We start from the raw sequence: 15002 nt of genomic DNA, 5'->3' as shown, positions 1-15002 counted from the left end.
TTGGCTGCCTCTTCACCTTTTTTGACAAATTCCTTTGAGGCACGGAAGCTTTGATTTTGAGGAATTTCCATTTATCTGTTTTTTCTTTTGTTGCTTGTGCTTTGGGTGTAAGGTCTAAGAAGCGACTCCTAATACTGGGTCTTGAAGGTATTTCCCTGCATTAACTTCTAGGAGTTTTTATCTGTGCTCGGAGCTGGTAGTCAGCAGTCCGGATCCCTTCATCAGATCCACAGCTGGAGGCTGGCTGAGCTCCCCTTCCCTTGCTGAGCAGGGAGGGCTTCTGCTTCCTACTGGGGAGGGGGTGTCTACTTCTGGTTCTCACCCTCCAGATGTGCACCTTGTCCCGGAAGCCCTCCAGACATCTGGCTTCCCTAGAGGACGGACTCAATTCCACACCTCCCGACTCTGCTGTTTGTCCCTCCTCCTCTACTGCGGATTTTTAAATCTGTCTTATCTATACTTTTCATTCCTTTTTAAAAATTCCTGGTAGTGTTAATTTTGCCTTCTTAAGTGGAGCACTCTTGTTAAATATTTATGTTTATTCATTTTTCCAAAGAAGCAAAGAAAGCTTTTAAAATCATCGTCCTTGCTTTTTCATCCTGTTTTATTAATTTCAGATCTTAACTTTATTATTTCCTTCCTTTTATTTTCTTTGAATTTCTTTTTACGATTTCTTGAACTGAACTCATTGTTTTATATATTTTGTGTTTCAGTAAAGTTTACCTGTTAAGTATTGCTTTATCTGCTTTCTAGAAGTGACAGTTTCTGGTACTTACATTGTCATTAAGTTCTAAATATCCTACCATTTACATTATGTTTTTCTCATAATTTATAGGTTATTTATAAATGAATTTTTCCCATACATATTTGTTTGTTTCCCATACATACATGTTTGTTCCTGAGGTCTTATTGTTGATTTCTAATTTAATTACATTATTTTCAAAGGATAAGACCTATATGATAGAGATATTTTTGTAGTTGTTTCGGACATCCCCCTAGACCTGGTACACGCTTAGTGTTTGTAAATACTCCGTGCATGCTTGAAAGTAGTGCCTGTTCTCTAAGTTGGGGGTAAAGGGTCTGTCGAGTTTTGGCTGATGTACCCTGATCTTGTCTCTGTCTGGTATGTCTTGCTGTCGAGGTGGCTGTGGCTCTGCTGGTTTCTCCTTGTAACTGTCTGACCTGTTTTCATATATTTAGAGGCTTTGATGATCATTGCGACTTGTCATGATTGTTAAATCTTCTTGCTGGGTTTTTTTTCTTTCATTATTGTGTAGTTCTCGCTTTATCTCTATCATGCTTTTTGCTATGTCAGCTTTTTTCTATTTTGTATTTGCCTGGTATATCTTATTAATATTTTGGCATATTTCTAGTCTTTTCTGCTTTGTTTTGTCACAGTTAACTGTGGATGTAGATTAAAGAGTCAGATCATTCTTAGTTTGTTGAGGGAAGCAGCTCCCCCCACCCCTTGCTGCCACTTCTCTCTCTCTGGAGGCACCCATTTTTAACTCTTGATATTCTGGTTCTTTTGATATTTTCTTCCCTATGTCTACATAACATTCTTGTCCTGCTACGTAATGTTTTCTCCTTTCTAGGCAATGTCAATTGACTCCACTGTGGAGGACAAAGACTCGTCTTCCTTTCCTCTCACATCACCAAGTGGCGCACTTCCATCATAATTTTTTTTTTTTATTAAATTCAGTTTTATTGAGATACATTCACACACCATACAATCATCCATGGTATACAATCAAATGTCCACAGTATGATAACATAGTTATGCGTTCATCACCACAATCTATCTCTGAACATTTTCCTTACATCAGAAAGAACCAGAACAAGAATAGAAAATAAAAGTGAAAAAAGAACACCCGTCATAATTTTTTTTAAAAACTCATTATTCAGTATGTGTTTGTTTGAATAAATTATTGATTTTTGATTGTGATAAAGCTACATAACATAAAAATAATTTTACCCATTTTAATTCTTTGCCATTTTACATTGACAGTCCTGTGAACTTTGCCCACTATCCATTTCTAGACTATTTACATCATTGTAAACCAGACTTTCACTATTTAAGCTGAGCCATATAGGAATCTAATTTCTTTTCCTTTTGTTTTTCCTGGAGGGTATAATAGTCTTTGTGACTTGTTTTCCTTTTCCTTTACACTAATTCAGCTGAACCTCCTACCAATTGTTTCCTCTCGTTCAGAATTGCCAAGTATTTTACCAATATCGTCTTAGAGAAATCTGTTCTAGAGTCTTCTAACCCATGCCAGTGTGGACTGTTAGCTGTTTATGCCTGAGGGACTACTGCCATCCCAGACTCTTCCTTTGCCGTCACCTGGGGGTCCCTTCTGCTCTGGCTCATGTTGACTTCTCTTTGTTGCATCCCAGGTCTTCCTCTTTCTTGACTTACTCCTTTCTTTTGGTGGAGCATATCCTGTGGATGTTTTTTTAAGAATGGATGGGTGGGAGGCAGAACATTCTGACACCTTTATTTCTGCCCTGACGTTTGACTGGTAGTTTGCTGGTATAAAATCGAGGTTGGAAATTATTTTCCCTCCGACTTTTGACAGTGATGCTCCGCTGCTTCTTGTTTCCAGTATTGTGCTGAGAAGCCAGAGCCTTTGTGATTTCCGAGTCTTTGCAAATGACCTGCTTTTTTTCTCTGGACGGTTATAATGTCTTTGTTCCCAATATTGTGAAATTGTATGGTAATGTATTTTGTTGTGGGTCTAATTTCATTTCTTTGCTGGGTTCATGGTGGCCTTTTAATCTGAAAACTCAATGTAGTTCAATACAAAGAAATTTTCTCAGTAATTTTTAACTTGTTATCACAAAAATTTTAAAACAGAGAAGTCAGACACTAGCATCTGTCTCCCAGCTGCAGCAGTGTCGACAAATGACCAGTCTTGCTTCACTGAAATGCCTCCAGTCCTCTCACCTACCCACCCACCTCCCTTACTGGGTTATTTTGAAGCCCATCCCAGACATCATCTCCGTATGTCTATGATTCCCTCCCTGGTGCTCTGTCTCTTGTTGGAACTCTGTTCTTCAGACATTGAGCCCCCCTGACTTGCTCTTCTGATTTCTTCTGATTTTCTTCTGTTCTGTCACAGTGTGCTCGTCCGCGGTGTGTGTGTGTTTGGCTTCCCTTTCTGGGAGATTTCCTCAGTTTTACCTTTTGAGTTTTTCGTTCTGCTGTCAGAATGGCCATCTCTTCTTAGTTCACTGTTGTGTCTAACTTCTCTGAGGCTGTTAATGATGATTTTGTCTTTTGTCTCAAGTTTTCTTTTCTGCAAATATCTCTGTGTCCTTAACGTTGCTTTTTCTTTTTGTTTGAGTTGGTTTCTGTTTTTTAAACTAAAAGCTGCCCAGTCACCGAGGCAGTGTGGCTGGTTTTCCTCAATTCCTAATCCCATGGCCAGCCCCGTCCACTCCACTCGCCACTGTGGTGGGCCTCATCTGTGTCTGCAGCTGCATCTGAGCCCTTCTCTCTCTGTGTCTTATCAGTGCTGGTTTGCGGGGGGCACTGGAGCTTGGACTCGCAGCACCCCCTTGCCGGGTTGTTTCTGCTGTGTGTCTCACAGGGCCTTCTCTGCCATATCTCCAAAGCCAGTCTTGCTAGAACCCTGGGTTCCAGGCTGTTTGCGTTGGTGGGTGTCGCCAGCGCCTACCTGCCTTTGGAGGGCCCAGTCCTGGGCATGGGGCATGGGGCTGTCCGCAGCCTCCCGCACGTGGCTCTGGGGGCTGTTGTCACGGGCCCGGCACCCAGCAGCTCAGGGCTGAGGGCTCCCCCACCCTTAGTAGCGGACTTCGCTCTTAGAATTCTGCAGGCTTTTCATGACATTAACCGGGTACGTTTCTTAGTATTATTCACTAAAAGTTATATAAGTTCACTGTTAAAATTTAGAAGTCACCAGAAATTGAATGAAGAGAGCTAAAATGATTCATAATCGCCCTACCCAAGGTAGCTCACCTCTTAGTGCTTTGTGGTCTGGCTTCCGGACACCTGGGTGGGGTGTACTATGGAACAGTGAGTGCTGCTTAAACCCACATGCTATTTTCCAAAAATACGACAATCATTCATGCTGTTGTGTATGTTATTTATGTTTCATAGTTTTTGGAATTGTAAGCTTGAATATTTGTCAAGGCTGAGCTGAGTTGATTTTACTGTTTCCTTCTGATCCAGAGCAGACAAAATCCCTCCGTCTCTGTACTCCACCTATCGCCAAGCCTGTTCCACTGCTGAGGAGAAGCAGCAAGAAAGTAAGGCTCACGATGACGCGCTGGCTGTGAGTCATGCCCCCTGACCCCCGGGAAGTGCTGGTGTGTGGTCCGCACTTGCTGAGGTCATCCTGGGTCAGGCCAGCGCCTGAGGGACCATTTGTCACGCAGCTCCTCCTGTGGCAGCACTGACAGCTCCGCCTGACACCATCAGTTCACAGTGTCTGGGCACAGGGGCCCTAAGAAGGTCCCTGACTGAGCACTTTCTCGAAAGGGTTGGATACAGCACAGACCCACCCTGCTCTGTGTCCTCGTGGTGTGGTCTGTTTTCCTGTGCTGTGTTCAGGCACCCAGCTAGACTCAGAGTTGATGCTGAAGTGTGTCCCGTTGGGGCCTGATGCGGCAGCTCTCTTTAGGCTGTTCAGTCATCTCCTTCTAAGGAACAGTGATACAGGCCCAGATCAAACCAGCGAAACCGCCTCTGGAATGTTCTGCCTGCCCCGCGCACCCCACAAGAGGCGGTCATGAGAGCACCTGGGCTTTCTTCGCCGTCACTTTGTAACCAGCAGGAGCCAGCACCGCCTGCTTGTTTGTGTTGCTCCTCACATCTGCGGGCCAGACTGGGCAGCGGAGGTTGTTCTGACCACTCCCATGGCCAGACGCTCCCATGGGCGAAGGAGAAAGATGCCCAGGCCATGTCTGCCTGGGCCCATGGGCCTGAGCACCTGCGCTCCTGACGCTGGGCCAGCGGGAGTGCATGTCCTCCGTGCTGGGCAGAGGCTGCCGCTCCTCTGTCCTCCACCGTCCTCCTCCCCCTCTGTCCTCCTCCTCCCTTCCCCTCCTCCCATCTCCTCCTCCTCCCTGTCACCCCTCCCTCCTCGTTGTCCTCTCCCTCCTCCCCTCAGTCCTCCTCCTCTTCCCCTCCTCCTTGTCCTCTTCCTCCTCCCTGTCCCCCTCCCTCCTCCCCTTCCCTCTTCCTCCTCTCCCTCCTCCTCTTCCCCTCCTCATCGTCCTCTCCCTCCTCCTTGTCCCCCTCCCTCCTCCTCATCCTCTGCCTGCTCCCTGTCCCCTCCTCTCCATGCTCCGCCTGCTCCTCTCCCTCCTCCTTGTCCTCTCTTCCTCCTCCCCGTGCTCTGCCCTGTCCTCCCCACTCCCCTTCCTTCTTCCCCCTTATCATCCTCCTCCCCTCTTCCTCCTCTCTTCCTCTTTCTCACTCCACTGTCCTCCTTTTGGAGGTTTTGAACTGTTTTATGATAACTTACTTGAATTGGGCTTGTACCCAGCAGCTTTCTGTTTCTGTTGACTTCTAGTTTCACCTTGTTGGACCCCATCAGCCTCGGGGCAGGGTGCTCAGTAGCACGTTCTCACACTTGGCAGTTTTCCTCTGTATTTTTTAAATGTACAAGCAAACCTTCCTTTAGTAATATACATGCTGTGTTGAGGGTTTGCAAATATGTGACCATATGTAATCTTTTTTATAAAGCTGTTAAATGTATACTGAAGGACTGAGAAGAACTGGTGATTATCTCTTTTATAGTAGTTCTCAGTTTGTTGTCTTTACCTTTAGTTTTTTAAGGTCCTGTTGTAAAACAAACAAACAAACAAACAAAAACAATAGAACAGTATGACATAAAAGTTGGAGCCCCAGATGGAGTAATCGCCGCCTGTAACTGCTTGCTCAGCAGCCACGTCACCCCAGTCCCCGTCTGGCTCGGGGACACATGCGGCTTCTCAGTCGCCCGGGGGCGGGGAGGCAGGGCTCCACTGTGGCTCCACAGGGACTCTCAAACCTTGGGAATGTGCAGCTCCGCATCCACCAGTGTGAGGTTTCTTGCTCTGTATTTTATGAAGAGAAAAAATGAAGCACCTTATCGATGGAACGTGTTTCCTGTCTGGCTTAATTGTAGCCCCGTCCATGACAGCAGAACCTGGCTCTGCCGAAGAGCCCCTGGGGGCACTGCAAGCTGCCCTGGGAGCATTCAGAGCTGTGATGGCAGACCCTGCCCGGCCTGACGGTGAGGATGGGACTGTGGACGGGGCTGTGGATGGGCTGCAAGTGGGCTGTGGCCAAGCTCTCTGCTCCGGTGTCTGGGTGAGGGTGTGTCCAGCTCTGTCCCTTGCCCCTGCAGTCCCAGTGCCCTGGCCGGTGGCGTAGCCTGAGCACCACTGCGCCTTTTGGCGGGTTGGGAAGCGGGTCTCATGTAGGCAGAGGGCTGTTTATGGGATGTGTAGAGGGTCTCAGCGGCTGTGAAGTGACTCCCACCTGACCGTGCTCTGTGGGAAACAGCATTTATCTTGAGAGCAGTGATGCAGCGTGGTAACGCAAGGTCCTTGGCTCCAGGACTTCCATGCTTTTATGGATATCTAAAAAGTCTAAAATACACAAGCCATATTTTTATTGAGTGGCTATAATGGATTTTAATTTATTATGAGTTTGTTTCATTGAAACCAGGACAGAGGGAAGGAAGTGCTTGCATGCCCTTGGTCCCCACTGCTGCCGTGGCCATGGCCGCCAGCCTGCACGCAGACAGCCTCCCCTTGGAGCCGAGCTCGTGTGCAGCTTTCAGTCTGGGGGGAGACGCTAAGGCAGACACAGCCCCACTAGGGCCGACTGTCAGGCTGGACGTGCACTGAGGTCAGCAGGAGGGACCGTGGTCGTCCTGGGGCCCAGAGCTCAGGAGACTGACCGCGGCCATCCCGTGTGGGTACAGACACCAAGAGGCCCTGGAGGCAGAGCTGGGGGAGTGCGCACGGTCTTGGTGCAGAGCGGAGAACGCGCAGGGGCCTCAGGCCTTGTTCCATTCTGCGTCGCATGTTGTGTCTCCGTCTGCAAGTCTGTGGCGGCACCATGGCGAGGAAAAGCCTAGCTCTCGCGGGCGGGTGTTGCCACCTCCTGGGAAGTCTGGGCCTGCTGTGGTGAGAGGCCGAGGGGCCACCCCGCCACCCCTCCAGCGAGCGTCTCCGGGGAGGCTGCTGTGTGCTCAGCACCAGGCGTGGCGGGACGTGGCCCCTCCATGGCCTAGCCCTCTGGTGTCCTTCCCACCTTCCTGTCCGTCTCCATTTGCAGTTGTGTCTGCTCACATCACCGTGATTTCCGAAAGGCTGAGCGCCGCCTTGGGTCGCAGCCAGGACGGTGGCAGCTCTGAGATGTCCAAGATTCAGCTCGACGTCCCAGCTCCAGGTCTGGGGCAGCAGGGAGCAAAGGTGGGTGCGGAGTCCTTGGCCAGGCACCAGCATCATGGGGTTCTGCTGAAAGCGTCGCAGGCGTGGGCCCCCACGTCCTCCTGTTTGCCTGTTAGATGAAGAGCATGCGTGTGAATTTGAGATTCGGGAGACTGGGCAGGTCTCTGTGTCAGGGTTACAGACTGGGCCGGCCTGACCTCTTGGTGATCTAAAGCGGCTTTCATGTCTTTAAAGAACACGTGATAGAGGCTGTTTTACTCTCTGCCCCTTTACAGATGACACTTGCAGCCTTGCTCTGTACCGTAAGATCTCGTGGCCACCTTGCTGGCAGCCCCAGCCTGCGTCCTGGGCTTTGAGAGTGGTGTTGTGTTGCTGCTCTGCGCTGTCGTTTCCTCTGCAAACGCAAATCTGCTCTCTGGTCCTGTCTGCCTCGCAGAGCCCGTAGCGCACGGGGAGCAGTGACGTGGCCTTGCCCAGGGCTGCGGCCTTACAGTGGCTGTGTCTTTCCTCGCAGGTCGTGGACCTCTTGCTGACCTCATTTTGTCAGAACCTGATGGCAGCCTCCAGCTTCGCCCCACCAGAGAGGTGGGTCCACGGCCTCCTGCCCTTCCCCGGGGCGGGCTGGGTGTTTCTGCGGGTCCTCCAGTGGTCAGAGCTTTGCCTTGTCTTTAAAGACGAGGAGAGGGAGTGGGTGCTCACGGTTTAGCTCTTACCGTAGTGTCCAGACACCTGACACACTTCATTCTCTGTCTTGGAGAAACACGATTATAACCAACTTCCACTGCAGGCCCAGGACCCAGCTGGGGAGGCTCAGGGCTGCGGTTTATCAAATGCGGTCACAGCAGAAGAGGGAGAGGCTTGTTCCTCTTATTTAGGAAGACAGATGTTTGTGGAAATGAGAAAACACCAGGATTCACTTCTCTAGCTGGAAGGAGCCTGGCTTTCCTCACTCTCCATGCCTGGGGTGCCCTCGACCCCAGCCCCGGGCCAGCCCATGAGCAGCTGGTGCTGATGGCCTGGGGCTGTGTCTGCAGGCAGGGTCCGTGGGCCGTGCTCTTCGTGAGGACGGTGTGTGGACGCGTGCTCCCTGCGGTGCTCGGCCGACTCCGCCAGCTGCTCTGCCACCAGGTGCGACTCCGGCCCACCCCGCGGGCAGAGGGACAGGACCGCGCGCCAGTGCCCGGGCACCTGTGAGGGGTGTGGGGTGTGGCCCCCCTCTGCACTCGCGGGGTGCGGGATGGGGCTGCTCGGCCCAGGAGGGCGCAGCTCCCCTGGCCCTGGCTCCTGATTGATGCAGAGCGACCATCTCCCCTGCGCTGCTGCTGGTCTGTGTTGAGGCCTCCCAGGGTCTCTGCTGGCGCCCCCTCCTCCCCTTTGCACCATCCTCCTCTCCATCGCAGGGCTCGAGCCTGAGGGCCCCTCACGTGGTGGGGTTGGCAGCCCTGGCCGTCCACCTGAGGGAGTACGCGTCTGTCCTTCCGGAAGTGGCCACAGGTACCCCCACCTCTGCGAAGGGCCTCTCGGCCGCCGAGTTCTTGGACGACGTGCTGACATGCAGAACTGCAGCGTCCTGCCTTTTGAGCATGAAGTGAGTCGGTCCTTCCACGGCCTTGTTCCTCAGGGACGGCTCTTCCTTCCCCTTTGCATGAGGTCAGAACAGAGGACCCGGTTAACGTGTGCCGGGCCCCCTTCCGGAGCTTCATCCTGCTGTCGTGTGTGCGTGTGTGCGTGCGTGTGTGCGTGCGTGTGCGTGCGCATGTGTGTGTGTGTTCCTCCTCCAGACTGCCTGGCTGTCAGGTCAGTGAGTCATAAACGTCTCTGCGTGTGCTGAAGCCCCCCTGCGACTCTCCTTCGACCCCATCTTAACTGTTGTGGCTGTTGGAGGCTGGTCTGACCAGCTCCTCAGAGCAACCCGTCAGACAAGGTCAGGCCGGAAGCAGGGGGCTGGCCCACGAGGAGCCGCAGGTGTGACCCAGTGTGGATGGGACAGGGTGGAACCACAGGGGCTTCATCGCGGTGCTGCGGGACCCCCGGGTGGGTGCATGGGCAGGTCCAGGCTGGGAGGCGCAGGTGTGGACAACAGTTGCAAGTGCGTAAACCCTCATTCGGAGCACAAACAAGTCGGGCCTAAATCGCTTGCTCGCTCACTGAGTGGCCGCTCTGCCTGTGCCTACGGGAACGCAGCCCTCTCTCCACGGCCGGGGGCAGACAGGGACCGACTCCTCGGGGGCCCCTTCAGGACTTGCTCCCACCTCACCCCTGCTCCCTGGAAGTCTCGATAAGCTCAGCGCCATCATCGGGGCCTCGTTTGTGATAGTGAAAGTTTGGAAACACCCAGTGTGCAGCCGCAGGGAGGGCGGGGGGAGTCCCCCAGGCCACGCAGGCAAGTGAAGAAGGGAGAAGAGGGGAGGAAAAATAAGCATTTGTGTCAGTTAGAGAAACACTGGAACAGTCAATAAGAACACAGCAGTGATTTCCCGTGGGGATGGTCATTGAGAATCATCTTTGCCTGAGGTCAGAAGCTCACCCTGTTCTGAAGTGAAGATTTCTCGTGTGTGTGGTTTCACTTCTCCTGTGGAATGGTCTGGTTTGACCCCTTTAACCTGTGCACGTGGTATGTTTGTCTCTTCCAACTGTGGCTCCGCTGGCACCCCAGCCCCTGCCCACTGGGCATCGTACCCCCTCCAGCCGTTTTCTGTCCCCGTTCGTTTCTTCCTTCTCCACACAGAGCATGAAGCAGTGGCTGAGGCCGCGCCCCAGGTTCTGTTCGCTGCGTCTGCAGGGATGCGCAGGGTGGGGTAGTGGCAGGGTCCGCAGACACCTGGGAGCCCTTTGCTTCCAGGAAGCTCCTAACAAGAGAGGCCGCGATTCTCGTTTGCTTCCTTTGTTTCTGAGTGAGCTCTTTGTTGGGGAGCCCCAGCCCTCCCCACACTCCCTCTCTGAGCACAGGTTCCCGGCCATGACAAGGCTCCAGCCGCTCGGACGTGGGGCGTGGTGGGGCCGGGCAGTGTGAGTGGGCTTCTCGCGGGGGTGTCCTGAAATGAGGACTGGCCCTTCACACTGTCCTGCTTGTGCATTATAACCGATCATCTTTTCTATTTTCAGGTTTTGCACAGCGGCAGTTTCTTATTCTTTGTGCAGGTTTTCTTCCGAGTCACGTGATACTTTGTACAGGAGTTTATCTCCAAGTCTTATGAAAAAGGTGGGTCTGTTGCCCGCCCCCTCTCCTGCCCTCGGATCCTGCAGCGCCCGTGCAGCTTCTTCCTGCTCCCTGATCTTCCTGCCGTGTTTTGGGGTGCAGCTGCCTTGGGGAGCTGCTGCTCTGTCGACATCGACATCACAGGTCTTACAGGCTGAATGTTGCCTTTTCCTTCGGTTCTCTGAGCTTAAATGACGTGGAAGATGACAGCTACGGATATACCCCTTTTATAAAAGAAACTGATGGTGATTCTTACAAAATAGATACATTGAAAGATAAGTAGTAACAAAAAATATCCTTCCGTTTAAAGAATTACAAATTTCCTCTGAAGAGTTCCCCTCATCTAGTAAATGCTTGTTATATTTGTCAGAAGAGCATAGAATATTAATGATACAGCGTTAGAAACCCTGAACATCAAAAGTAAAGATAAAGACTTCTGAACTTATTTGCAAACCAGTACCATTTCTTCTATAAATTTTAATGTAGTCTTTATTAGTGAAATTCCTTATGATTAAAACAGTCATTCCTCAGTTCTGGCTTCATATTAAAATCAACAGAGAAGCTTTTAAAAATACAGATCCTGAGCCCTGCCCAGGTAAATCACATCAGAATCTGGGGGCAGCCCTGGTAGGAGGTGGTGGGACTCCCAGTTGCCCACTGGGAGGAATTCAGTGCTTGCAGCCATATTTTCAAGGAAAGCCAAGAATGGGGATCAGGAATGGCCCAGAGAAAGAAGTCCCTGCGTCTTCCCTTCTTGTCTCAGTCCCAGCCGCGCAGTGTCCTCATTGCCAGGATGCTTCCAAAGGACATTTTAAAAAGTAAAACCCAACGTCATCCAAACTACCTTGTTCCTTTTTGCCCAAATCAGAAGTTTAAAAACTGCTAAATTTTTCGTGTCGCTGATGAAGCCACCCTGGCTGCGGCGAGTTTACGAGCCACACATGCATTTGTGGAGAGGCGGCTGAGCCAGGCCTCTTCCTCTGCTGGGCAGGACGCCAGTCCACGTGCATCACCATGAATGTTCAGAGCCACCACCAGTGGGGGCTGCAGAAGCCAAGGAGAAAGGCCACACTCCCTAATAAGCAAACATATGCAACTTAAAATACCACGGATAGAACGCTGACTTTTAAAATGAGAACATCAGCACTGGCAAAGAACTGGGAAGACAGCCTCCCGCCCACTGCTGGGGGCTGGATGGGGCATGGCCTCTCTGGAGACATCTGGTGCACTGTGTTTTGATTCTGCAATTCCACTTCTTATCAGTTAGCCCAGGAAGAATCAGGTGTGCACGAGGACTTATGTTCAGGGCTGTTCACAGAAACGCTGTGTGTTCTGGTGCTCCCAGCACCCAGGGGCCGCCGCTCGGTCTGCACACACCTCATGGCAGGAAGGGTGTGAGGGCTGACGGGGCCCTGCCAGGAGCGCTGGTGCCAGTATCAGTTTTGCTTGTGTATTTTCTAAATCTCTTATGATAAGCATGTCACTTTTTATTTTCAGCTACAGTTTGTTGTGTTAAGATTGTTCTCAGAAGCCCGAGAAACTGTGTGTCCAGAAGTCACAGCCGACACCCCCTGGGACTCCCTGCGCCTGCCGTCTGCAGACTGGAAGAGGGCGGCTCTCTGTCTGTGGAAGCAGAGAGCGTTTCAGGAGCTGTTGAAGGAGAAGGAATTTCGTGTAAGGCCTCACTTTCCTTTCTGCCTGCCGCGTATTGATGCACTGGCGTCTGCCACGTCCCCAGAGGGAGTTGGGCAGGTGGAGCAGCCATGCAGAAACATTATCTAATTGAGATTTTTATCTGGATAATTATAAATTCATGTGCATTTGTAAGAAGTAATACACAAGATCCCTTTTATTTACTCAGTTCCCCCATAGTAACATTTTGCACAAATTCTGTTTTAGTAATTGCTTTTAATTGTGATAGAATACACGTAACATAAAAATTATTTTCACCTTTTTAAGTGGACAGCTCTTTGACATTAAGTACATAGACAAGAAAGGAACTTTCTCCATCATCTATTACCCAACCATTTTCATCACCCTAAACCCAGTCTCATACTCGTTTAGCAATAACCCCATCCCCCACTCAGCACCCGTGGTCACCACTGTTCTGCTTCTGCCTCTGGGTTTGCTTATTCTAAGTGTTGCATATAAGAGAAGTCGTGCACTATTTGCCTTTTGGTTCTTGTTTTAGTTAGGGTTCTCTAGGGAAACAGAATCAATGAGAGATATCTATGAATGTAAGATTTATAAAAGTGACTCATGCAACTGTGGGTATGCACGAGTCCAAATTCCGTAGGGCAGTCAACAAACTGGCAACTCCAATGAAGATGTTGGATGAATTCCTCAGGAAATGAACTGGCAACTTCGACGAACTCCTCAGGAAATTCTTCACTGGTCAGCTGAAGAAGTGAAGGTCCTCTGTCTGTCTCGCTTAAAACTCTTCAACTGATTGATTGGATTCAGTCCAGCCAACTGCATTGTCTCATTGTGGAAGACATGCCCTTTGCTGAGTCATCAGTCACAGCTGCAGCCAATTGACTGATGAGTCAACAAACCAGCCTATTGGTTTATTAACCAGCCACAAACTTCCTCGCAGCAATGGTCAGGCCAGCACTTGCTTGACCAGACAGCTGGGTACCATCACCTGGCCAAGTTGACACATGAACCTACCCGTCACCCTGCATGATGACAACTTCAAGGTCCATCCATATTGTCGTGTGTACCAGGTGTTCCGATTTGCTGCTGTTGCCATTATGCAAAATACCAGAAATGGATTGGCTTTTATAAAGAGGGTTTATTTGGTTACAAATTTACAGTTATAAGGCCATAAAAGTGTCTAAATTAAGGTGTCAACAAGAGGATACCTTCACTGAAGAACAGCCGGTGGCATCCGGAGCACCTGTCAGCTGGGCATGCACGTGGCTGGCATCTGCTCCAGGGCTGTGGTTTCAAAATGGCTTTCTCCAAAATGTCTCTGGGCCTCTCTTAGCCTCTCTGGGGCAAACTCTGGGTTTCATCTCTTAGCTTAGCATCTCCAAACATCCTTCTGTGTGCATCTCCAAGCGTCTCTAAGCATCTGTGTCGGCGCCTGTCTCTCTTAAAGGATTCCAGTGATCTAATCAAGACCCACCCTGAATGGGTGGGGCCATTTCTCCATGGAAAAATTCTCACCCACAGTTGGGTGAGTCACATCTCCATGGAAACAACCTAATCCAGAGATCCCACAAAAAAAGATTATGGGTCTTCTGGGGTCCAAAACAGTTTCAGACCAGCACAGAAGCCTTCCTAGAGCACCCACGCAGAATGGGTTTTTATTCCAGTTGCCACTCCTGCCCCCATCCTCATCTTGTTTTACTTATTTTGTTTCATATTTCTCTGGTTATAAAATCAATGGGAGAAAAGAAAAAAGGAACCGCAACCACAGTCTCACTAATCAGAGACAGCACTGCTGTGCTTTGATATGTTTCCCTCTACATACATGTTGTCTGGGTTTTTTTTTTAACATGATTGGGGTCATGATATAACTATGGTTTTTGGATCCAGTTTTTTTCACTTAACTTTGACTTTTCAGTTAATCACTGAGAAGGAAGGATTTTCTTCTGCTATTTAGTTGTTTTCTGTGTCTTGTATATTTTTTGTTCCTCAATTACTTTGTTTCTGCCTTTTTTGTATTTAGTGGTTTTTCTGTAGTGTATTGTTTTGATTCCCTTCTTCTTTCCTTTTTTCTCAAAATTTTAAGTTATTTTCTTAGTAGTTACCTTTGTAATTATAGTTACCATCTAAAACTGATAAAAACCTAGTTCAACTAGAACCCACCTCATTTCAGTAGTATAGAAACTTTACTCCTAAACACCACTGTCCCTTCCCCCTTTGTATTTTTATTTTCTCAAGTTTCATATTTATGTATTATATACCTGTTAACGTAGATTTAAAATGTTACTTTATACAATTGCCTGTTAAGTCATATGGAGGGGGAAGCTTTTACAAGCCGGAGATGCAGTAACATGCTTTTACATTTACCTATGTTGTTAACCTTTTGGAAGGTTCTTTATTTCTTCTCATGGCTGTGAGCGTTGGTCACAGCATAAGGACTTCCTCTAGCATATCTTGTAGGGCAGGTCTTCTGATAATGTTCAGTTCAGTTTTGTTTATCTATAAATGTCTTCATTTCTCTTTTTTTGAAAGATAATTTTGCCGGATTCAGAATTCTTTATTGATGTTTTTTTTCTTTAAGATCTTTATAATGTCATCCCACTGCCTTCTGGCCTCCATGGTTCCTGATGAGAAATCCGCTTTTAATCTTATTGGGGATCCCTTCTATGTGACAAGTCAGTTTCTCTCTTGCTGCTTTCAAAATCCTCTCTTTGTCTTTGGATCTTGGCAGTTTCAC

The 15002-nt window shown here is 49.3% G+C and overlaps 1 protein-coding gene across 14 annotated transcripts in view; it reads left to right on the top strand.

Moving 5' to 3' along the window:
• FANCA (FA complementation group A) overlaps positions 1-15002 on the top strand; it is a 74889-nt gene that overhangs the window by 43547 nt on the left and 16340 nt on the right. For 11 of the 14 annotated variants that reach the window (XM_037815505.1, XM_037815507.1, XM_037815504.1 and 8 more), the window contains 8 exons: positions 4196-4272; positions 6138-6245; positions 7298-7434; positions 7928-7998; positions 8448-8541; positions 8814-9001; positions 10519-10615; positions 12110-12286. In XM_037815505.1, the coding sequence (XP_037671433.1) occupies positions 4196-4272; positions 6138-6245; positions 7298-7434; positions 7928-7998; positions 8448-8541; positions 8814-9001; positions 10519-10615; positions 12110-12286 (949 nt within the window). The other 3 variants (XR_005213754.1, XM_037815506.1, XM_037815516.1) reach the window with 3 other exon arrangements.

The sequence above is a fragment of the Choloepus didactylus genome, chromosome 22 (assembly GCF_015220235.1).
Source record: "Choloepus didactylus isolate mChoDid1 chromosome 22, mChoDid1.pri, whole genome shotgun sequence".
Classification (NCBI taxonomy): Eukaryota; Metazoa; Chordata; class Mammalia; order Pilosa; family Megalonychidae; genus Choloepus; species Choloepus didactylus.
The sequence above is the reverse complement of the archived record's forward strand: the minus strand, read 5'-3'. Positions and strand labels throughout refer to the sequence as shown.